Source organism: Siphateles boraxobius, unplaced genomic scaffold (genome assembly GCF_051911475.1).
Source record: "Siphateles boraxobius isolate OS27281-9 unplaced genomic scaffold, OSU_SipBor_1 49, whole genome shotgun sequence".
Lineage (NCBI taxonomy): Eukaryota > Metazoa > Chordata > Actinopteri > Cypriniformes > Leuciscidae > Siphateles > Siphateles boraxobius.
Window position 1 is genome coordinate 1,685,503 of NW_027509130.1, and position 24,800 is coordinate 1,710,302.

Here is a 24,800-nt window from a genome sequence, read left to right on the forward strand (position 1 = left end):
TGTTCTTGTCACAGTCTTTTAAAGCATATCTATAATGTGTTTAATAATTTTATTTTCATACTTTATTAATGATCAATTTATCGTTTCTAAATGAAGTATTGCATTATTTATAAACTGGTTATTTAGGAGTTGCCAGTGATTCATAAGATCAATTAGAAAGTGAGTAAATGATTAATAAACTGTTTAAATACATATTAGTATACAGATATACAGTAATAGTTACTTAATAGTAAGTAATAGTGTGTTAATAAATGCTTTATTAACATGTATTTCTACTGTAATTCATGGTTAATTCAGGTAGTTATAAAGCATTTAGTAGTGGTCACTTAACTATTTTTGTGTGAGCTCATCTAAAGTGAGGACTTGTTATGTACAAAGGAGATTTAAAAGCAGATGAATATTTTTATGTTCTGTATCACTATTGTGTTTGTTTCCTGATTGGTTTTCCTCATGCTAATTGCTAATTAGTTAGAGTATATAAGAGTGGTGTGCCTTATTTGGGGCAGGCACTCTCTGGAGAAGCTCTCCTTAGGAGTGGCTCTTTCTTATGTTTTCTTACGTTTTCTTAGCATCAAGATTTGGTTATAGTTGTTTGTCATTTCTTTGTTTCCCCTTATCCCTAGACTTCTGTTTATTATTATTATTTTTGGCCATGGTATATGTTTAATTCAATAAAACTTGAATTGATTAAATGTTTCTGCTTGATCCCTCTTTTGTATTGCAGCCTGAAACGAGCTGGTCGTAACACTATTGCAAGCTGATGATGACATTTGGAAGCCAGTAGCATATGCGAGTCGATCCATGACTGATTCTGAATGTAGATATGCACAAATCGACAAGGAGTTACTGGGATTTGTTTTTGGGATGGAAAAGTTTGGTCTTCCTACTTTCACGGCAAAAACAGATCATCATCCATTGATTGCAATAGTGAAGAAGAATCTGACTGAGATGACTCCCATGATTCAGAGACTAACGGTGAAGTTGCAAATATGATTTCGATTTGGTGTACATGCCTGGCAAATACCTGGTGATGGCAGATACGCTTTCAAGAACTCCGATAGGAAATTGTGCGAGTACGTCAGAAGAAGATACATGTGAACATGGTTCGTACTGCGTTTCCTGTATCAGATGTAAAGTCAAAGCTGATAGCAGAAGAAACCAGCAAAGATGCTGAACTGCAAGCTGTTATTGACAACATGCATAATGGATGGCCAATAGGTGAATCTTCAAAATATCGAGAAGTCAGGGATGATCTAAGTGTAGTGGATAGAATGCTTTTGAAACAAAACAGAAATGTGACTCCACAAAGCTTAAGGCCAGACATACTAAGCAGGATTCATGAAGGCCATTTAGGAGTTGAAAAGGGTAAAAGGAGAGCGAGAGACACAGTCTTCTGGTCTGGGATGAACAAAGACATCGATAATCTGGTGAAAAAGTGTGTGACACGTGTTAGAAATTCAGAAGCAAGCAGATCAAAGAACCAATGATGATACCAGACTTACCAACACCAGCCTGGGAGAAAGTTGGAATGGATCTCTTCCATCTGAAAGGGAAAAATTATTTACTATCCTGAATCAGCCTTTCTTTCTTATTATCCGTACTTTCAGAACGAAGACATGCGAAATTGAAGCAGAAGCTCAACCAGCTGAAAGTGAAGCAGAAGTTCTACTATGGCATATCTCTAAAACATTTGCAACCACTGATGATGAATGATGTTGTGATTATCAGTAATGATGAGAATTGGAGCAAGAAAGCTCAGAGATCTTGTCAGGTGAAAACAGAAGATGGGACACATTCTCAGAAGAAACAGACGTAAATTGTTAAAGACTGAGAAAGAGTCACAAGTCTTTAATCAAAGCAATCCTTAATCTGACTCAAATGCATTGTCTGCAAAGGATGAATGTGACACTAATTTAAACACAGACAGTCAAACATCATACAGTTACACTTGGAAGATCTGCAAGACACATTAGAAAACCTGATAGACTGAATTTGTGGAAAAACTGCTTAAAGTTACAGCAATGAAAAAGTAGTAGTGTTCTAGTTTAACAGTAGTATCATTAGTTAACAAGTGCAAAGTTAGACATGTCATAGAATAACATTGTTTACTGTTAAATGTTTTCCTCAAAGAATGGGGGATGTATTGATATCAGATTATGTTGTTACCTGAGATAACCACTAGAGGTCACTATATGGTAATGGGTGTGTTGTAATGGAAGTTGTAATGGAGTTGAAATGGAGAAGACTGGTAGAAATAAAGAGACACAAGCTGCTACTGCACTTAATACTGTTTAATTAAAAATATGAAACAAAACAAAGGGTCTTACTAATTTATTCATTTGCTTTTACTTGTGCTTTTTGTTGTGATTTTTATTAGCTGGTTTTTGGGATGTTTAGAGTTGACCTGTTTATCCGAATATTTTACTTATCGTCACCATTGTTGAGATTCATATGCTGATTGTTGATTTCTAAGTTACTGGGCCGTGCAGACTTCTGGAGGGGCAGTGCTCAAAGGATAAAAGGGGGCACATGGATCAAGGCTTTAAATAGCACACTAAAAAATGCTATGTTGGCTTTAATTAACTTTTTTTATGTTAAAAGGTTCCACGTAACTGTGACAATCAGCGGCTGGAGTGCCCGCATGAGCCACTGGAGGGCACTCTCTTCCTGCGTTATGTTCCACCATGGACTCATTATGTTTGATTATGGTTTCATCAGTTTCACCTGTGCACCCTCAGCAACCCTTTATCTGGACTGTTCTGTTCTGTGCCCATTTGTGAAGTATTGTTTTACCCAAACTCTGTCTTAGTTTGTACCTCTTGTTTCTCCGTGCTTGGACTCGATCTTTTGTGTTCCTTTAATAAATATCTGCGAATGGATCCGACCGCCTCAGCCTCTACGTGACAGAATACTTCACCACATCAGGATCCAGCAGATTACAGAACAACTCACCGCAAAATGGAACCAGCAGTTGCTCCAGCAGTCTCTCCCATAGTCGTCAGCAACCGGGCCCTGAGAGAATATCTCTCGGTAATGTTTCAAATGAACCAGTCCGTCCAAAGCTATGCTAAGGACTTCCTCTCCATTTGCCATCTCGGAACGCTCGATGAAATCCAGCTCATAGGCCTGTTTCGGAACGGGCTGGATTACCGGATTGCTCGATGGATGCCGAGCAACATTACCGATTGGACTCTGGACCGGTACATTGCTGAGGCTTGCTTCGTGGACTGTTCCATAGCCACGTTCCCGTCCTATCCGGCCGAGCCAGCTCCTCACTGCAGTCTTACCAAACCCGCGACTCACGTATGCCCACTCGAGCCCGTATTCCGCACTGGTCCTGTTGGATTTGCCAATCCGGAGACCGCGGAGGTTCCGCCGGCCGAGCCAAGTGAGTCAAGTGCTGCCGAGTCAAGTGAGTCAAGTGCCGCCGAGTCAAGTGCCGCCGAGCCAGGTGCCGCCGAGCCAAGTGAGTCAAGTGCCGCCGAGCCAAGTGAGTCAAATGCCGCCGAGCCAAGTGAGTCAAATGCCGCCGAGTCAAGTGAGTCAAGTCCCGAGTCAAGTGAGTCAAGTCCCGAGTCAAGTGAGTCAAGTCCCGAGTCAAGTCCCGAGTCAAGTGAGTCAAGTCCCGAGTCAAGTGAGTCAAGTCCCGAGTCAAGTGAGTCAAGTCCCGAGTCAAGTGAGTCAAGTCCCGAGTCAAGTGAGTCAAGTCCCGAGTCAAGTGAGTCAAGTCCCGAGTCAAGTGAGTCAAGTCCCGAGTCAAGTGAGTCAAGTCCCGAGTCAAGTGAGTCAAGTCCCGAGTCAAGTGAGTCAAGTCCCGAGTCAAGTGAGTCAAGTCCCGAGTCAAGTGAGTCAAGTCCCGAGTCAAGTGAGTCTACCGAGTCTACTGTGTCAAGTGAGTCTACCGAGTCTACTGTGTCAAGTACGTCCAGTAGTGAATCTAGCCCTGTGAAGCGCCGTCGCAGAAGGAGGAGAGGGAGGACTCGTTTGGCTCGCCAGGCTCCGGAGGGCGTTCCCAGACTCCTCGCCCTGCCGGCCCCGCCTCTGCGCCTCGCTCTGCCGGCCCCGCCTCTGCGCCTCGCCCTGCCGGCCCCGCCTCTGCGCCTCGCCCTGCCGGCCCCGCCTCTGCGCCTCGCCCTGCCGGCCCCGCCTCTGCGCCTCGCCCTGCCGGCCCCGCCTCTGCGCTTTGCCCTGCCGGCGCCCTTCAAGCACCTTCCTCCCGTGGATTTCCCCAAGTATTTTTTGGGGGGGGGCAGGAGGTACCCTGTGAGGGCCTTGGGGGCTGCGTCTACATGGACCTTTGCTAGTAGGTACCCTGAGAGGGCCATGGGGGCGGCATCTACATGGACCTTTGCTCTACTGCCTACGTCTGAGCTTCCTGGATTACTGGTTCCGGCTAGCCCAGTTAGGTGTGATCTAATCCGTTCCCGTGTTCAGTGTGCTCCGCCATGTTCTCCTGTCTGTTGTGCTCCGGCCTGGTTCCCTGCCAAGCTTGCCCCGCCTGGGCTGCCTGCGAAGCTTGCTTCTCCGTGGTCCCGGGTCTTGCTCCTGTCTCCAGGTCCCCTGCCTCTCCACGGACCTGGCCCTCCATCCCATCCCCCGTTGACCTCCCCCCAGAGCTCTTAGGAGCGTCTAGAAGCCGCTCCTTAGAGGGGGGGTTATGTGACAATCAGCGGCTGGAGTGCCCGCATGAGCCACTGGAGGGCACTCTCTTCCTGCGTTATGTTCCACCATGGACTCATTATGTTTGATTATGGTTTCATCAGTTTCACCTGTGCACCCTCAGCAACCCTTTATCTGGACTGTTCTGTTCTGTGCCCATTTGTGAAGTATTGTTTTACCCAAACTCTGTCTTAGTTTGTACCTCTTGTTTCTCCGTGCTTGGACTCGATCTTTTGTGTTCCTTTAATAAATATCTGCGAATGGATCCGACCGCCTCAGCCTCTACGTGACAGTAACTTGTTTACGTTGGATTTATGTAACATTATTTATTTCAATTAACTTAAGTTAATTACATAAGGTTAATCCAATAATAATGTTAATTATTAATGTTTAGTTGAATAAGGTTAACAGTCTTAATTTTGTCCAAAACAATTAAGTTAATTAAGTTAAATTATCCTAAAATTTATATTTTTACATTCAACCAAAACAAATAATCCAACTGGCAGAGGGAGATGCTCACAGAAGCTGCTGCACACCAAAGCTGCAGATAGAAAACATAAGATACTGGTAAGCCTTACCAGTGTTGTGATAATTATTTTTAAGGCACTCTACCTTTTTTAAATAATTACTGTAATAATAATAATAGTTTAAAGTATGAATAGTTTTAGTCAAATAACAAAAAAAGACCAGACCCCTCGACACCTGTGAAACTTTTCTCCCTCAAACGTTATACTTCAACAGCAATAAACAACATCTCTGCATGCTCTCTTCACGTCGTTTTTAATAAATGATTTCCATTACACGAGAGTAGATGTTAAAACTTCATGCTGATTTGTACTCGGCTTTCGCCAAGATAAGCACCAACTAAGACATAGCTTTACAGTAACCTATGCTTCTACATCCATTTACGCTTCTTTCCATAGGGTGATGTAAATCTCCTTCTGTCTAGTGTTAACACGCGTCAGCACACACATCGGCTGCAACCACAGTGCGGTCCCCCCATGACAACCGTCTGGATTGAGCTGAGTAGGGGACATCTCTATGGTCTTCAAGTGGGCACCTTCCGTCCTCAGTGTTTCGTCGTCTAGCCCATGACACCTCAAGAGGGCTCGACAGTGAATCTGGCGTCCCAGAGTCACCCCCCTCCGTCCCCCACTCAACTCAGCCCAGCTAACTGACGTCTACTTACCTCTTGGTGCTGAGACCTAACCACAATCTCAATCTCTCCGCAACCCAACCATACGCGCCAACCCGTTTGACTAAGGCTGTCGTGCCCCACTGGTGCGTTAATATGCAGTTTCAGTGGCAACGGTTCCGTATGGCATACCACCTACCGCAAAACACAATATCTGCCCAACCACCCGTCATTCACGCAATATACACAGGAACGTAATGACTGTAAATACTATACAACCTATACAAATAAACCAACATTTGCTGCTGAAACCAAACCACAATCTCGCAATCTCTCCGCAACCCAACCATACGCGCCAACCCGTTTGACTAAGGCTGTCGAGCCCCACTGGTGCGTTAATATGCAGTTTCAGTGGCAACGGTTCCGTATGGCATACCACCTACCGCAAAACACAATATCTGCCCAGCCACCCGTCATTCACGCAATATACACAGGAACGTAATGACTGTAAATACTATACAACCTATACAAATAAACCAACAGACTCTTCAAGTTTTCAAGAATTCTACGAAACCGTAGCATGGCGGCCTGTACACAGCCAGCTAGAATCTTTCCGTCTCAACCACAGCCAGTTGCTGCTCCTTTCTGCTGCTTCAGATAAGTTCTTTACTGTGCGACGCAACTCTTGGCCACTGAATCCGACGTCTCTAAGGAACCGGGTTGTAGAGTGTGCCACAAAACCTCAACAACCCACTTCCACTGGATAAACCTGGACTCTCCATCCTCGCTGTTCTGCTTCAGTGGTCAGATGAGCATACCGCAGTTTCTTCCTCTCATGTGCCTCATCTACCGCAACCTCCCATGGCACTGTTAACTTTATCAGTTGAACAATGCGTGCTGATCCAGACCACAAAACAATATCTGGTCGGAGGTTAGTGGTGGCAATCTCAGGTGGAAAAATAAGCTGTTGATCAAGATCAGCCAGCATCTTCCAGTCCCTAGCAGCTTCCAGTTGTCCTGGGCGAGAATTGGTGTTAGCACCTTTTCTTGGTGGTTGCTCGCCTGGGCGGAGGAATATTGTCTTCTGCGTGTAATGTTTTGCTAGAACAGGTGGCAACTTATTGGTCATACTACGCTTGCCTTCCAATGCTAAAGCCAAACATCGCAATACTTGGTCATGGCGCCAAGTAAACCGACCTTGGCTAAGAGCCACCTTACATCCTGTCAAAATGTGCCTTAATGTGGCAGGTGATGAACACAAAGGACAAGAGGGAACCTCTCCTACCCAGAGGTTTAGGTTCTGCGGTGATGGGAGGAAATAGGTGATAGGTAAACAAACATCAAAATCACTTCGCTGAGAATGAAACACTACTTACCAGCAGCCGCAGAGTTGAAGATATCCTCTGGTAGAAAAATTTAAAAATGCTCGTGTGGCGTGATCGTCCCGGATGAGCAACATCAGAAAACAAGCCTTATGATATTTACGCTTTTAATGCAACGGTGACATAAAAATAACTTTCGATGGACCAGCGTTTTATTTTTGTGCCCAATTTATGCTTAAAAATTAGTAAAATACAGTGTTTCAGTCAACGCACATTCTCTGTAGTAATTATAATGACATTAATATTTCTAAATTGAATAGACTACAAGTATTTTGATTTGACTAAATATATCTAGAAATTAAAAGTATGTAAGTATTAAGTAGGCTATTTTTGTCGATATATGCCAATCGTAAACATGTTGGTTACCTCGAATGGTTTTACGATTGAGGGCAGCAATCATTGCATTAGTAGAATTATATTGGATTCTGATATATTTTAAGAAACTTTTAGCATTTAGCTAAAACCTACATATTGGTTTGTTAATCAAATCTTACCTGTATTCTGCGCCATTTTCCATTCACCTTGACATTTATAAACCGAAAGTAAAACGGAGGTTGACTTGACGATGAAACGAGCATATGCAAATACTCTCCAGCGCCCCTCTGTGGATAAACGAAATATTACAAATAAAAACAGGTTCACATTCTTCATTTACAGCACCAGTGAAGTCTTTTTGTAAGTCGCTTTTGATAAAAGTGTTTGCTAAATTAATACATGTAAATAACAGCATTACACTGTTTTCAGTCCTATAATTTTAGGGAAGAACGTTTCAGGTTCAAGAATCTGAACAAATTCATAGCAGTGTTTTAGTTATTTTGGGTATGCCACATTAAGCACATATTGCACCCAACATCAATGCACAGATTGTGCAACAGATTTGATCTGCTCAATAATCATTACTAATGTATGTGTAAACATATATTCACATTTATACGGGAACATGTATGCGCAATATATATACACAATAAAGGATAAAACTGTGTGAATACTACATGTAATGCTTGAATTAAACATTAATTTATATTCTGAAAAAAAGAGACATGAAATACAATTATAATTATGTGACGCTAAAAAATTCATTTACATGATCGAGTTCTACATCCAGTGCATTGTGGGATAGTGGAAGTCTGTGGTGTCAACACTGTTTAAATAAATGTCATTGAAAGCCAAATATGCTTTTGATTCGATTGCATTTGATAAACTAATAATAATATTCTAACTGTCCAAAGTTAAAGCCACATTTATTTATATAGCACTTCACAAGATTGTCTCAAAGCAACTTCATAGATACCAGAAAAATGAGGTTAATATTTTCTAGTGAATAAAAAAAAAAAAAAAAAAAATTGTGGATAAAAATGATACTAAAATTCTATTAATGAGTGTTAAATGCACCAGTTATAAGTCTGACATTCAAACTTTAATTAGGTAGTTTATCAAAAAGAGCAGGCAATGAGAAAACAAGAAGCATTCATAGCAACATGTAAAAAAGCAAAAGGATTATCCTAAAGCGATGTCAGTTTTGATATAGTCTCGATGCTTTCACAGGAAGTCCAAGGTTTGCTACAAACAAATTAAGTTAAAATAAAGCACATTTGTGTATTGAGTAAAGGTTAAACAATCCAATTTAAAGCTTACTTTGCAGTTCTCACCTTAAATACCAATGAAAAAAAAATAATAATAACTGAATATACATACATGTACAGAACTACAAATGTCTAAAAAAAGAAGAAAAAAAGAAAATGTACAATGACCTTGACTATTTGAGTGGCATTAAATGTCCATGACATTTAAACCTAGAGGAATTTGTAAAAGCTTACATCTCCACCTCCACATAATGTGTTTGTGATGTTGTCCTTGAGCGGATCTTGCTTTTTTTCCCCCATGGAACATCACTCTTTTCTGATGTTCAAGGATGTTATCACTGTTATGTTATTCACCAAGTCACTGTTATAGAAACGATTCACCATCTTGTCGCATTGGTGTTAACTGGCAGGCTTCATTCTAGTTCTGACATATGGCAATTGTGCAACATTCAACCTCAAGACAAATGGATCCAGGGCTGCGTTTCCCAAAAGCATTGTAAGCCAAAGTTCGGGCACAATCTTTAGATTCGGCGAGAGGCTTAGGCTCTTAAGGTGCTCGAGCTACCATACTAGACATCTTGAGATACATCCTTGAGACACAAATCCCCCAAGCCTTTTAATAACCAAATGTTTCTTAGCATATGTTTACAGAAGGAGATACAATGATTACGTACATAGAGCTTCTATAGAGAATCGGCTGGTCTACTGTGACGATGCTAGGAGGTGAAGGGGTGGAGGTGGGTGTAAATGTCTGTGCACAGACTGCAAAGCATTCGTTGAAAGAGCTTAAATACTATAGTTGATAGGTGGAGTAATAAATCAGCTGAGCGTCAGCTGATATTGTTTAGCGATCAGTGGTCTGCCTGAACGATGCTTAAATTTAATTTTATCACTCAAGCTCTATTTGATCGTAGATACCATTGGTGGCAATTGTTCTATGATCAACCTAGGGCCTAGCTCACAATGCTTTTGGGAAACGCAGCCCAGATTGTTCGCTTTGATGGACGATTTCTGGTGTCAACACAGTTTTAGAATGTTTTAGACCCTATTTTTTGCAGGTATTCAGCTCCACATATCATGAATCTTTGGCATAATCTCATCTTAAACAAGCCTCCTAAATCACCCTCTCAAAAATGTTGCCTTTCCATTTCCTTTCCTTTCCATTGGGAAATGCTGCTTTGCATTATTTAATACACATCTACAGCACATGTGTGAAACTCAGTTCCTGGAGGACCAGCACCCTGCAGAGTTTACAGGGATTTGTTTTATAATCCTGAATACCTTGATCAGCTGTTTCAGGTGTGCTTGACTGGGTTTAGAGGACAGTGGCCCTCCAGGATCTGAGTTTCAGACCCCTGATCTACAGTCTCTTTCTCTCCTTCAGCTGCTTTTCTTTCTGCTGCTGTTTTTAGTTTTACAGCTGGACGTCTTGAACATCCGAAGACCTTTAAACTTCCTGTTGAATTTCTCCAGCTGTTTGTCCGTCTGTGCCAGGAGGTCTAGAGAGAGAGAAAGTCTTCAAGTAAATGTGATGAAGTGAATCAGTGAGAGCGAGAGAGGATCGTTTATCACCTGTCCTCTGGATCATAGCAGACATCATCATGTCCTCCTCCTCTTCCCTGATGAAGAACACAAAACATCCATCAATAACACATAATCATCATGTGACCTCGCACTGCTGGGGTCAGGTGACCTCTGACCTCTGTCTGTCCAGATCCAGGCTGCTGATGATGTCATTCCTCTGCTGGATGATTGACAGCAGGTGTGACATGAGCTGATGTTCCCGCTGTCTGTCATCAGAGCTCCAGTCTTGTTCTGGACAATCAAACACACATTCATCAGAAACTATACACTACACACACTTTATACTTACTTAATTTCAAACACTGACAAAGCGATTTTCTGAATTTTTTATTCCAGTAAATATATCTAACTTTCATAAATCAAGATATATTTATTTTAGAAGTGAGGCCGGTGAAGCGATGTTAATGAACGACACTTGTATGACGACACCAGAAGGATGAAAGGAGGAGTGATGACAATATTTACGTTGTGTTTTATTATATTTATATACCACCACAGTCAGCCATGAGGGGCTGCTGCTTTCGTTTTGTTGTTTGTTTATTCTGTCACTATAGTTACATTCGTAGTTAAATCTTGTTAAATGATACATTGATCAAAATAAGGTGAGACTGCCAGGCTAGAGAGCACAGGGACCAACAGACTTGGGACCATTAGACTCGGAAACATCCAAAAATGGGACCACTGGACTTGGAAACACTGGGACAACTTAGCATGGGACCACAGGAATTGAGAAAACCAGGAACTTTGGACAACCAGACATGGGGCTGATTGTGGGACAACCAGACCACTGGACTTGGGACCATTGGATATGGGACCACTGGACTTGGACCGGAATTGGAACAACTAGACCACTGGACTTGGGGCCACTGGACAACTGGACGGGCTGAGAACGGGCTGTTGGACCATTGGACTTGGTAAAACCAGGCTAGGGAGAACTGGGACCACTGGCCTTAGGAACTCAGAGTCCTGTTCCCCTCTCCTTTTCCTCCACCATGCTTGCTCCTCAATGAGTTTATGAGAAGTACCTGGTGCCTCTTCTGGCAAGGGAACTGATGGATGGTCAATAAGGAGGGCCTGTTGGCAGCAGTCTGTGAGAGATGACCACTACAGTAATGGGCAACATCCTTGTTGGTGTCCATCCAGTACAATTTGTGCAACATTAAGCCATGCTAGTCCAGAGAAACAGCTACAGTTTTACACAACTGAAAACTGTATTCGTCATCAGTCAAATCACTTTGTCTAAAGACAAAATATGAACTGCTGGATAAATATTTGTGGATGCAATTGTAGATTTATTTAATTAATAAAAGAACTAGGAAACAGAGAAACAAGAGAAACTAAACTGAGCACACCAACATGAAATCCATAGAAGGACAAATCCTGACAATGAACACCGGAAACACAAGGGCTTAAATACACAAGAACTAACAGACTAACAAGACACACACGAGGATCGGGAACTGAAGAAGTCCACAAACTAAAAGACTACACAACAAAAGCACAGAACAGACAGACATTACATTACGGTGTCTTGAATTAAGAATATTCAGATATTTGCACTGGAAAACAAGAAAATATCAGTGTTGATAGTCTTTTTGGAGACATTTATATGCTAGTATCATCTATTCATTTGTAGATTTGATATCAGAGATAAAAAAACATCAATACAAATATTTTCACATTAAGAAACATGATTGATTCAGTTTGTCACCTGGTTTGTTGAAGAGGCACCTGAGCTCAAACTCGACATCAGTCTGCTGCTGCTCCAGACGATGCTGTCTCAACCTGAAAACACACACACACACACGCACGCACGCACGCACACACACACACACACACACACACACACACACACAAACACACACACACACACTAATCGTCAACATGATGTGTTTTCGTGTTATTGTTTTGACATACATTCAAGAGTCTGACACACTCACATATACACCAGCTCTGCATCTCTGCGCACTAACATGTTCTTCTTATGAATCAGAATGAACCAGTCGACTAGAAGATTCTCTGAAACAAACACATCATTCATGAGCAAAAGCACCTCAGATCCACTAATGAACTCCTCAGTGTTTCTTTGATTAGTGTTCATTAGTTGCTTCCACATCAAGAGTCCAAGACTTTAAACTCCATTGGCAAATGGATTGAGATACATGATTTGTATAGTTTGTTTTTTCAATTGTTATTTAGATATAGTTTGTTATTTAGATTTAGATTGTTATTTTAAGCCCTTTTCACAGAGATTCCAGAAAATAAACAGATAATGTGTCCCGGGATCGTTTGATTTTGGTTCATTCACTCTGCCAGTGATTTTCCGGAATCTATGAGCACGTTCACACACATCCTCTAAAGATCCTGTAAAGACACGTGACGTCAGGATGTGTTGTAGAATGTCCAGTCTAATCTTCCGCTACCGCTCTTTCCATTTTAGTTGTGCATTTGGTGGATTTTTTTACGCAGCGTCTTCAGTTAACTAATGATCTTAGCTTTCGATCTCGAGGAACCACACTCGAGCATTTTTTTCTGGATTCGGTCGTATACTAACGCATTGCGTACCGTTCCACAAAGCTGGCGAACGATCTCAGCTTCAGAGCGGATAGTAATGAGCTCCTGGTCTCGGGTTCATTCTAGTTTGCAGATATTTTGTCAATCTTTCTTTGTTGATGACGAACACAAACTTTCTTCAAAGAGCAACACAATACCCTTTACGGCATTGGTCCTGGCTTTTGTTCACACAGGGTGCGTTCCGGGACTGATCCCGGCAATGTTACTAGCTCCCCATCCTGGCATCCATCCCGGCATCAATCCCGGGACGTGTTTCTGTTCACACAGAAGGCACTCTAGCAATTTGTGGCAATTTTGCGGGATCAACGCACTGTGTGAAAGGGTCTTATATTTGTCTATTAGCATTAGCGTGTCTGTTGTTGTATATGGAGGTTACGTGTTTCTCATCAGTTTGGCGGCTCCTCATCTCTCTCTCCAGCTCTTCTCCTCTATAGTAGCTGTTACTGTATGTTTGTCTGTAACCATTAGTGTGTGTTGAATGAGGAGGTTCAGGTGTTTCTCACCATACGTTCGTCTCCTCATTTCTCTTTCCAGCTCCACTCCTCTATAGTAGCTGTTACTCTATGTTTTTCTGTTAGCATGTCTGTAACCATTAGCGTGTGTTGTTGTGTGAGGAGGTTAAAACATGTTTCTCACCATCCGTTCGTCTCCTCATCTCTCTCTCCAGCTGCACTCCTCTCTTCTCCAGCTTCAGCAGACGCTCCTCCAGCTCCTTCTGTTCCTCAAACACCTCCTTCTCTGACACAAGTGTGTCTGTGATCACCTGAACACACAATCAATCATCCTTCAGTCAGAGAACAGAGACTCAAACATCTGATGGTCAGACAGAGAAGACTCAATCCTAAAATATCAAAAATAATCAAAAATATCAGCTGATCACTGACACTATTTTCTTTTAATAAAAAATAAATCTTATTGCATCACTGAATTATTTTCCTGTTATTACTGTAAAGCTGCTTTGAAACAATGATAAATAAAGCTGACTTGACTTGACAATGGAGCAGATGGGAATGTTGTGTTTGTGATCCTGTGTTGGATTTGTACATTATTAATGCGTGTTAATGTCAAAATCAAGGTGTGGACATATTTCACATAATTTTACATCTAAAAAAAAGTGCATTAAACTGAATTAAAACACTCACGTTCACAACAGGTTTGTAAAATTTCATGTTTGTTGAGGTGATCCTTTTGCTGGTGCTGTATTTATATTGTATATTGTGCATGAATTCATTAGTAAGAATGCTCTTTGTCCACTGTATGTACCTGCTGGTATTCTGCCTCGGCCCAGGGACTACAGATGAAAATTAGCTTAACACTATCTCTGTCTTGTGTAACACATTTGTTGTGCAATGTCACTGTCAAATAAAATAAATAAATAAAAAGTAACAAAGCAAAAAATCCTTGCTAAAAGTTTAGGTAAAAAGGAAAGAGATGTTAGATTTTTATAATAAAAATAATCCGGTTATTAAATTAAATCAACATCTCAATGAATGATTTTAAAAATGATTATATATAGAAACTGATCAGTTTGCTAACAGAAACCACAAAAGAACTGCTGAACTGAAGTCTTTTTCTTATTTCTCGGTCTTGTACTGTGAGTTTGTAGTTTGAAGTGAAGGTCTCTAATCGTCAGTATGAAGCATCATTCACTCCCACAGCAAAACAAACACAGTTTCTGTCTCACCTTCCTCTTGATGAGCGGGAAACCGAGGGCAGAAGCTGCAGCCTGATGCATGCTGGGAACTGAAGATGAGGTTTGTGGTTTGTGTGCAACTGAAGTTTTGAAACTTAAAGGGTTTTGCTTGATAAAGAGAAAAACAGAGACAATCTAATGTTAACACACACACACACACACACACACACACACACACACACACACACACACACACACACACACACACACACACACACACACACACACACACACACACACACACACACACACACATCTTGCAAAGAGAAAAACAACAACCCACAACCACAAACTGTGACTCTTCAGTCTAAGTGTCAGACGTCTGATAGTCTAGTGTCAGATGTCTGATCATATGATTCAGCTCACACACAATTCATTACAGAAATAACATGACTCTGAAAGGGAAGTTAATGCTGCATCATGTTCTCTGTTTCAGATCATTAAAATGGAGATCCTGGTTCTTGGTCTGACTTAGCTCTGATCTCAACATGATTGGACAGAAAATTAGGGGAAGTTTAAGACACAATTTCCTTGATAAAGCTAACAGAATTTGAGACACTTTCTTCACTATCTAAGAACAACTGGTTAGTTAAGTCGAGTCTCTTCTGGATACCGGAGCATTTGTGATGAATCAGAACCAGTGTGTTTATCAGATAAACCTGATACCAATACTGATGTCTCTGCTAACACCAGTAGCTCTATTCCCAGAACACAAGATTCGCCCAAACTAGAGTCTAAATATAATCCAGCTTCAGCGAGAGAAGAGCCAGTGCTGGTTAAATAAAACTGCTGGTTTCTGACAGCTCTTCAGAAACTACCTCAGGTTTACAGTCTAGTTTTATTTATGTTTATCTATCAGAGATGAGGATCAGCAGGTCACATGATGAACGGCTGATTCTGATCTTCATTTAGTACCTCTTCATCCTTGGACTCGTCCTCATCGTCCTCCAGGAAGGGGTTAAAGGTCGCGGGGCAGCGGCGTGAGTGAGCGGACGGAGCCGGTGGAAGACGGTACCAGGGACCCGGATCAACAAGCTTCATCCAGGGATGATCCTTACGGACGACTCGCTGAGACAATACTGAGACGAGGACAAGACAAACACATGAGACACAATGAAATATGCATTTCCACTGAAAGTTTAAAACCTCGAGCTAAACCATCAATGTAATATTACCTATTTAAGATTAAATATATAAAACCGTTCTACATATAAAAGTTATATAAAAAACTACTATGAGCAAATCTATCAAAATTTAATTTTGTTTTGTAAGTGTGTAAACGAGACATTAAAAAATTAACCTCAAACTGACTCCTGACATGACAACACACTCCTCCACAGGTCAACTTTCGCCGTAACCTACGCTCACTCTCTCCCTCTCGTCTATCCTCTATGGTCTCACAACATTGTGATGGCCCACATCCGGCACATGTGGAATGATGATCTGGTCCACATGCAGAGTGGAATGATGACCCTTGGGCGGCTCACTCCTGTTTGCCAGATCTGGGCCACAAGCAGGCCATAGCAATGCCACATGTCAGCCAAGAGCAAAGAAATAAACCAGAACTGGACCTTATCTGAGCCACAAAATCTGTGTATATTAAATATGGAGTCATTTCAAACTTAATAAGCCTTTTAACAAGCAGAATCACTGAAAGATGAAGAGAACAGAAAAAGAGACGAGCAGAAACACAACTACAACTGACTTCAGACACAGCTTTAGATGAAATCAACTGAAGAGAAAAGAAGACATTAAATCTGTGAAGATCTCAGCAGAGGAGGATTAAACAACTCCACAAACAGCATTACCAGCTTCATTACTAACTAGACTGACTTTATTTCTGTCAGACGTCTACATAAAGGTTTTATTGAGAATAAAATAAAAAAAAACCTTTGTAGACGTCTGGCAAATAAAGTCCGTTTTCATCCTCACTTCCTCCACTTGCTAAATTTTCAGCACTGGAAACTAAAGCCCCTTTCACACAGCGCTTTGAACCCGGCAAATTGCCTGCAAATTGCCAGAGTGCCTTCTGTGTGAACGCAAACACGACCCGGGATTGATGCCGGGATCGATGCCGGGTTGGGGACCTAGTAACATTGCCGTGTTCAGACCCGGAACGCGCGCTGTGTGAACAAAAGCCAGAACCAATGCCGTATAAGGGGTGTGTCGTAGTGATGATGCACGAGCCTTTGCAATTAAGTAGTTATCGTGCGACTCAGTTACTCTAGAAGAAAGTTTGTGTTCGTCATCGATACAAGAAAGAACGAAAAAATGTCTGCAAACTGGACTGAAGTAGAGACCCGAGAGCTCCTTGCAATCCGCGCCGAAGCTGAGATCGTTCGCCAGCTTTGTGGAACGGTACGTGATGCGTTAGTGTACGACCGAATCCGAAAAAAAAATGATCGAGCGTGGTTTTTCGAGATCGAAAGCGCAGATCATACATAAACTTAAGGCGAAACATTTTGTACATAAACAACAAAGTTTGAACAGCAACATTTAATGCCTGATCAGCTGCCATGTTATTCAAAGCAATGCAAACACTTCCGCTTTTCGACGCGTACCTTACACGTCACATCCAACGTCACGCGTCTTTTCGGAACATACACGGGTTGTGTGTGAACGCGCTCTCTGATTCCGGCAAATCACTGGCAGTGTGAATGAAGCAAAATCAAACGAACCCGGGACGTCAAATCCCGGGTCACTTTATCCGTGTATTTTCCGGAATCTCTGTGTGAAAGGGGCTTAACAGTGCTACTTACACTCTTTGCTCCCCTCTAACAGCAGCCAATTCTCCACACCACAAACTGACAAAAACATCATAACAAATACAAACTATCTCTCCTCCCTCACTCCACTTTCGGAGGCAGACATTTGGAAAAACTTATCCTTTCCCATGATCCTAATACCCGTCCGCTTGATCCTATCCCCACTCACCTCCTTCAGGCCTTTTCTCCATCCATTATAACTGCACTTACTTACATCATTAACACTTCTCTTCACACTGGTACCTTTACCACAGTATTTAAGCAAGATTGGAAAACCCCACTACTTAAGAAACTCACTCTAAATCTAGAAAACTACAGACCAGTCCCTTCTTCCATTCATTGCAAAGACACTTTGTGAGTTTTTAATCAATTCTCGCACAGAGCAACATCCTGGACAACAATCAGTCTGGTTTCAAAAGCGGCCACTCAAATGAGACTGCCCTGCTCTCGGTTACTGAAGCTCTGAGACTGGCAAGAGTAGCTTCCAAATCCTCAGTACTCATCCTGCTGGATCTGTCTGCTGCCTTTGACACAGTCAACCACCCGATCCACCTGTCTCTCATGAAGCTCAACCTTGTGAAGACAGAGCTGCTTGTGGTCTTAGCCAGCCTAACACTTCACCACAACTTCTCTATACAGCTAGATTTGTCAACTATAACTTTTTCCAGGACAGCCGTGAATCTTTGGAGTTGTGATTGATGATCAGTTAAGCTTCACAGACCATATTACCACAATGGCTAAGTCCTGCAGATTTGCCTCATCCAACATTCGGAAGATTAGAGCCTTCCTATCAGAGCATGCTACACAACTCCTTGTCCAAGCTCTTGTTCTCTCCAGACTGGACTATTGTAATGCTCTCTTAGCTGGCCTTCTGGCATGTACTATTAAGTATTTGCAACTGATGCAGCAGCGAGGAGAATGCAGCAGCGAGGGTGGTCTTCAACGGGCCAAAGAAAGCCCACGCCACACCTCTCTTCATCAGTTCGCACTGGCTGCCAATAGCTGCCAATCGCATCAAATTCAAGGCGCTGATGTTTGCTTACAAGACAACCACTGGCTCTGCACCGACATACCTAAACTCGCTAGTTCAGAATTATGCGCCCTCCAGAAGCTTGCGTTCTGCAAGTGAACGACGCCTCAAGGTGCCATTATCCCAAAGAGGCAAGAAATCACTCTCACGGACCTTTTCCTGGACTGTTCCCAGCTGGTGGAATAACCGGCCCAACTCATTTACAGCAGCTGACACATCTTTTTCATCAGCACATGACCAATTAGTACTAGCACTTACCTTTTCTATTCTATTGAATAAATAAATAAATAAAACACCTTGCTATGAGTACTGTGCTAGACTAACCAAGACATGTTACAGCACTTGTATACTGTTGCCCTCTTGTTGGTCTGATTGCTTCTACTGTTCTCCTCATTTGTAAGTCGCTTTGGATAAAAGCCTCTGCTAAATTATTAAATGTAAAACAAGATGCAAATATTAAACCACATGAATAAAAGTAACTATAAAATCAATCTGTTGTAACTGCGACAATAATGAGATTAAATGAGATTGTTTTAGTTACTATGAAGTGATATCAACCTAAAAAATGGTTCTATGCAAACATTTATTTATATAGTTTTAAATTATTTAAAATTAAGTGTTTCATGTTTTCTATTCACATGAACACACACAAAAAAGAAGAACAAACTCTGCTAATCGCTACAGGCAAAAAGTCACACAATACATCATTATTAATGAGGCATTCCCCAGTGCATGCTGAGAGTGAATGGGACTGAACAAAAAAAATCATGTTTTCCCATTCTGAATTCAAATAAATGCATTAATCAATAATCATCACGAACAGTTACTGGAAATGAGTTAATTGCTTTGGCTCATCCAATCAGAATGAAGAGCTGGAACTGTTGTTTATGATGTTAACAATAGTAACTTTATATAGTAACACAGGAGTGTAGATTCTAACCGTTGTCAGGGTGACAGTCCTGTGATCTGGGGGCGGGGCAAAGAGGTTCCTGAGGCTCCGCCCTCTTTCTGGGAGCAGGTTTGGGAGGTTCTTGTATGTCAATCTCTGAGGTGGAGAGATGCATTTCACTCATCACGTCTCCATCAGTCTCACTTCTGTCTCCGTCTGTCTCACTTCTGTCTCTATTCACCTCACTTCTGTTTCTGTTAATCTCTCTTCTGTCTCTGTCCGTCTCACATCTGTCTCCGTCTGTCTCACTTCTGTCTCTGTTCACCTCACTTCTGTTTCTGTTAATCTTTCTTCTGTCTCTGTCCGTCTCACATCTGTCTCCGTCTGTCTCACTTCTGTCTCTGTTCGTCTCACTTCTGTCTCCGTCCATCTCACTTCTGTCTCCGTCCATCTCTTTTCTGTCTCTGTCCATCTCACTTCGGTCTCTGTTCGTCTCACTTCTGTCTCCATCTATCTCACTTCTGTCTCTGTTCGTCGCACTTCTGTCACCATCTATCTCACTTCTGTCTCTATCTCTCTCTGCAGGCCGGTCGTGTTCAGGAACAGGTTTGCAGTGATAACTGCACTGAAGTAAACCCGTCTCACTGTCTTCTGTGAAAGACATCGGCAGCAGAGAGCGACAGCAGCGACTGCATCTGAAACACACCATGAGACGATCAGGACTATCAGTGTGTGTGTGAGTGTTTGTGAGCATGTGTGTGTGTGCGTGTGTGTGTGTGTGTGTGTGTGTGTGTGTGTGTGTGTGTGTGTGTGTGTGTGTGTGTGTGTGTGTGTGTGTGTGTGTGTGTGTGTGTGTGTGTGTGTGTGTGTGTGTGTGTGTGTGTGTGTGTGTGTGTGTGTGTGTGTTTTACCTGAAGCAGGAGCGGTGATACAGGCGTCCCTTCACCAAAACTCTCTGAATGAGATGAACACGTGTGTGACAGACACTACAGACACTTTTATCTGAAGATCTGATCACATCTGATGAGAACTGAGAGAATGAGAGCAGAGAGATGAATAACACACAGACAGACAGAGAGAAAGACAGACAGACAGACAGACAGACAGACAGACAAACAAACAGAGAGAGACAGACAAACAAAGAGATAGACAGATAAAAAGAGAAACAGACAGGCAGACAGAAAGACAGACAGAGAGACAGACAGACAGAAAGAAAGACAGACAGACAGACAGAGGGACAGACAGAGAGACAGACAAACAGAGAGACAGACAAACAGAGAGACAGACAGACAAACAGAGAGACAGACAGACAGACAAACAGAGAGACGAACAGACAAACAGAGAGATAGATAGACAGACAGACAGAGGGACAGACAGACAAACAGGGAGACAAACAGGGAGACAAACAGAGAGACAGACAGACAAACAAAGAGATAGACAGACAGACAGACAGAGGGACAGACAGACAGAGAGACAAACAGATAGGCAGACAGATAGAGGAACAGACAGACAGAGGGACAGACAGAGGGACAGACAGAGAGAGACAGACAGACAGAGGGACAGACAGAGAGAGACAGACAGATAGAGGAACAGACAGACAGAGGGACAGACAGAGGGACAGACAGAGAGAGACAGACAGACAGAGGGACAGACAGAGAGAGACAGACAGACAGAGGGACAGACAGAGAGAGACAGACAGACAGAGGGACAGACAGAGGGACAGACAGACAGACAGACAGACAGACAGACAGACAGACAGATACCTGAGTGTGAGTCTGTTCTTGTCTTTTGGTTCTGCTAAGTTCAGCATTCACAGAAATCTTCTGACTATCTGATCAGATCCAGAGATTATCAATCAATTTCACTTCTACTGAATCATGATGAACATGTGAGATCTTGATTAGTTTACAGTTTCTCATGATCCGTACCGATAGGTTTTCCATTAAAGACACAGTAGAGCTGTGAGACGTAAGTGATGATGGACAGAAGATCCGGCTCTTCCACACACATCAGCTCATCCGGATCCAGCAGGGCAGGAATTCCCAACTCACGCTCCGCAACCTCAAACGCCTGAAGATGAAGAGAAATAGGACATGAGAGGGACAAAGTCAACTAGAACATTCATCACAGGTACAATAATCACAGGTGCAATCATCACAGGTACAGTAATCACATGTACAATCATCACAGGTACAGTAATCACATGTACAATCATCACAGGTACAGTAATCACATGTACAATAATCACAGGTACAGTAATCACATGTACAATAATCACAGGTACAGTAATCACATGTACAATCATCACAGGTACAGTAATCACATGTACAATCATCACAGGTACAGTAATCACATGTACAATCATCACAGGTACAGTAATCACATGTACAATAATCACAGGTACAGGTCCAGTAATCACAGTGAGTTTCTACGGAGCAAAAACCGGAGATCTGAGGTGGTTTATTGTCAATTCGGATAAATAAATCTCTTCCGAGTCTTTCTCTCAACAGATTCCGCCATCATCTCACATGTGAATCTTCAACATCTTCAGCTACAGAACCTAAAGTTCAGCTGATCTCTACAGAAACTCACCAGACGCATGTTCTCATAGATGTTGTGTTTGGACAGAGAGTGGAAATCTCTGCAGAGAGAAACAAACAGAAGCTGAAAATACATCAGATACACTCAGAACACGTGGATAAGAGAAGACACACAAGATGTTTTTAAACAACAGAAAACAGATGATATGTGCACTTAAATAATCTAGAGCAAGAGTTTTCAAACTGGGATTTTTTTTGGGAGGGGGGGGGGGGGGGGTTACCATAGAATACCATGGTAAACATACTGTTCACATATTCATAAAATCCCTTATATTATTATTTTGAGATTATACCATGGCACTGAACAACTACCGTAGAATACCATTACACTTATAATTTAATGCATGTAGTCTATTGTTCATTTAATAATATATTGAAGTACTTTTGTCCAAAATATTCATTAACTGGCTAATTTATTGCCTACATATGATCATAAATTATCATATTAAAAAGTCATGACTTAATGAATCGGTGTTGATTCTTACAGTGGATCATATTAAACTCGTTATTCATACAGTAGATCATCTTAAATTTATGACTCTGTGTTGATTCTTACAGTAGATCATATTAAACTCATGATTCTTATAGTAGATCATATTAAACTTATGCTTCTTACAGTAGATCATATTAAACTCATGCAGTAGATCATATTAAACTCATGCTTCTTACAGTATCTCGGGTCTGTGTTTGTGGATGATCGCACAAAAAGCCAGTCCATCTGTGAATGAGGAGATCATATCTGTGATTTGAACGTCAGAATAACCTTCACAAACACCTCGACACCAGTCCTGAAGAGCTCTCACTGAACACATGACCGGGAAACACACTTCTTTACTTCATACTCTCCGGGTAAAGCATCATTGACGCGGGGACGCGCTTTTCACACAGGAATAGACACCGATCAAAAGAGGAATCATGTCTCTGTTCACTGGTCTCGGGTTCACATTCCAGCTCCGGTCCCTTCACAGAACTGCAAAACCTTTCTCTTTTATAGAAGTAAACAACTCAGAGATCAAAGACGTCCAGGATTCGCGTTTGTGTTTTCGGTGTCGATTGCTCCGGGATAACGGTAATTAGATCAAACTGAAGTAAATAAACACACAGATCCAAAAACTTGCGCTGTAAATCTGACAGATGAATTCATAAAATACTTATAAAGAAAAACTTAATCACAACACGTGTGAAAACAAAACAATCTAGAAACACAAACACAGTCCTGCAGCACGAGCCTAAAGTCTGAAAAGATACATTTCCTTTCAGGTTGTGGTAGAGGAGCGCAAAACCCGAGAGGGCAGCAGTGCGCACACACACACACACACACACACACACACACACACACACACACACACACACACACACACACACACACACACACACACACACACAGACACACACACACACACACACACACACACACACACACACACACACACACACACACACACACACACACACACACACACACACACACACACAGAGACACACACACACACACACACACACACACACACAGTTGATGCAGGGAGTTTTCACATCACACGCCACCTGCTGGATCAGATCAGATATATACAGAATTTACAGAAATATTATATTATATTAACTTAACAATAACATAGGCTAGATCATATAGCAATGCTAAAGTCTTCATGGGTTTGAATCTCAGCCAATGAATAAACTGTAGTTTAAAGACTTGAATGCAGTAACATAGATCATACAGATATGCAAAGAGATACAAACACGATTCAACGGATTTACAATTCTGACCATTTGTTCAACCTCACTTCTCCTGAAAAGTGTCTTTGAGCAAAGGGATAAACTTGAAATGACAGATCAACCGAATATATTTTAAAGAGCATGTAAAGATGTTTCCACACTGTGTGAAAATACACTCAAAAGACTGACTGTCACTGAGAAGATCAAAACACATTTAATCATGCATGACTGTTAAAGCTCTATGAAAACATGAACACATTTACTAAGGTCAAGTATCAGGATGAGGAAGTGAGCAAGAAATAATGAAGTAGACACTCCACCATTCAGTCATGTTTGATATTATCATTGTTTGGAGCTTGTCTCAATGTTTCTAATGAACTATTAATATTACTGTTATCTGAGCATCACTTGGCTGAGAGCTCTCCAGCGAATCATCAAAGAATCTCTCATAAATTAGTCACAAAATGCATGATTTATTATTTCATACATGTCAAAATAATTTAATCTATATAAAGCAATTTCATTTCATATGATGATGTTGTTATTGTTCTTGTAAATGATGCTGTGAGTAGATAACTCACTTATTAGTTCACACAAAAATGCTTTTCCAAGTTTCCAACTTTTAGCCGTCTAAACACAACTACACAGCAAAATCCCCAGTGTTAAATTAACACTGAAAATTGTGAATTATATAAACTCTGAGCAGAGTGTTAAGAAACTGCTTAAGCTTTTTTTTTTTCTATCTTCAAAATATAACTATCCTCTGTGTTTTAGTGGTTAAATTACTGTCATGTTCTGCAGTTGCTGGAGACCAGGTCCAGGTTTGTACAAACCAACACCGAAAGGGAACTGTGGAAGACCGCAACAATAGAGTTGATGTTGGATGAAGATGATGCTATCGTTGCTGGAAGGCTAGTGTGGATGGTGAGGTCTCCACCAAACAGAAATGCAGATTTATCTGCTCTCTGCCAGGTACTGCAAACAAGACTAGAGGCTGACCCACGCTACGTTACACACCACCAGCGCATCATTGGAGATTGAAAAATGTTCAAAATTCTAAAAGTGTGAATCTCCAAATTCTCGATTTGATCCTAAGGTCACGGTTCGGTTGTCTTTTTCTTTTTTTTACTTTTTAATTTCTTTTTAAAGCACAGGTTGCTATGCCATTTCTAGACTAGACTTTTATGCATAGG

At 41.6% G+C, this 24,800-nt stretch overlaps 2 protein-coding genes across 13 annotated transcripts in view; both read right to left on the minus strand.

Annotated features, from left to right (window-relative positions):
• Positions 1 to 24,800, minus strand: part of LOC143711087 (uncharacterized) — a 307,737-nt gene that overhangs the window by 84,775 nt on the left and 198,162 nt on the right. The window lies entirely within an intron of this gene.
• On the minus strand, positions 8,572 to 23,211 carry micall1b.2 (MICAL like 1b, duplicate 2). Of its 3 annotated transcripts, none has more exons than XM_077202418.1 (14): positions 22,564 to 23,211; positions 21,887 to 21,935; positions 21,223 to 21,364; positions 21,058 to 21,125; positions 20,206 to 20,324; positions 19,346 to 19,989; positions 15,526 to 15,689; positions 14,602 to 14,718; positions 13,554 to 13,680; positions 12,284 to 12,362; positions 12,055 to 12,128; positions 10,460 to 10,574; positions 10,332 to 10,378; positions 8,572 to 10,258 (listed from the first exon to the last, which is right to left on the minus strand). In XM_077202418.1, exons 1-14 carry the CDS (start codon positions 22,704 to 22,706, stop codon positions 10,140 to 10,142), a joined length of 2,007 nt encoding a protein of 668 aa, XP_077058533.1. In that variant the 5' UTR covers positions 22,707 to 23,211; the 3' UTR covers positions 8,572 to 10,139. The 3 variants fall into 3 exon arrangements, 2 of the variants coding, with proteins under 2 accessions (XP_077058533.1, XP_077058535.1); XM_077202420.1 differs by having other exon boundaries at positions 20,206 to 20,249; positions 22,564 to 23,110; XR_013194744.1 differs by lacking the exons at positions 8,572 to 10,258; positions 10,332 to 10,378; positions 12,284 to 12,362 and having other exon boundaries at positions 10,509 to 10,574; positions 22,564 to 23,110.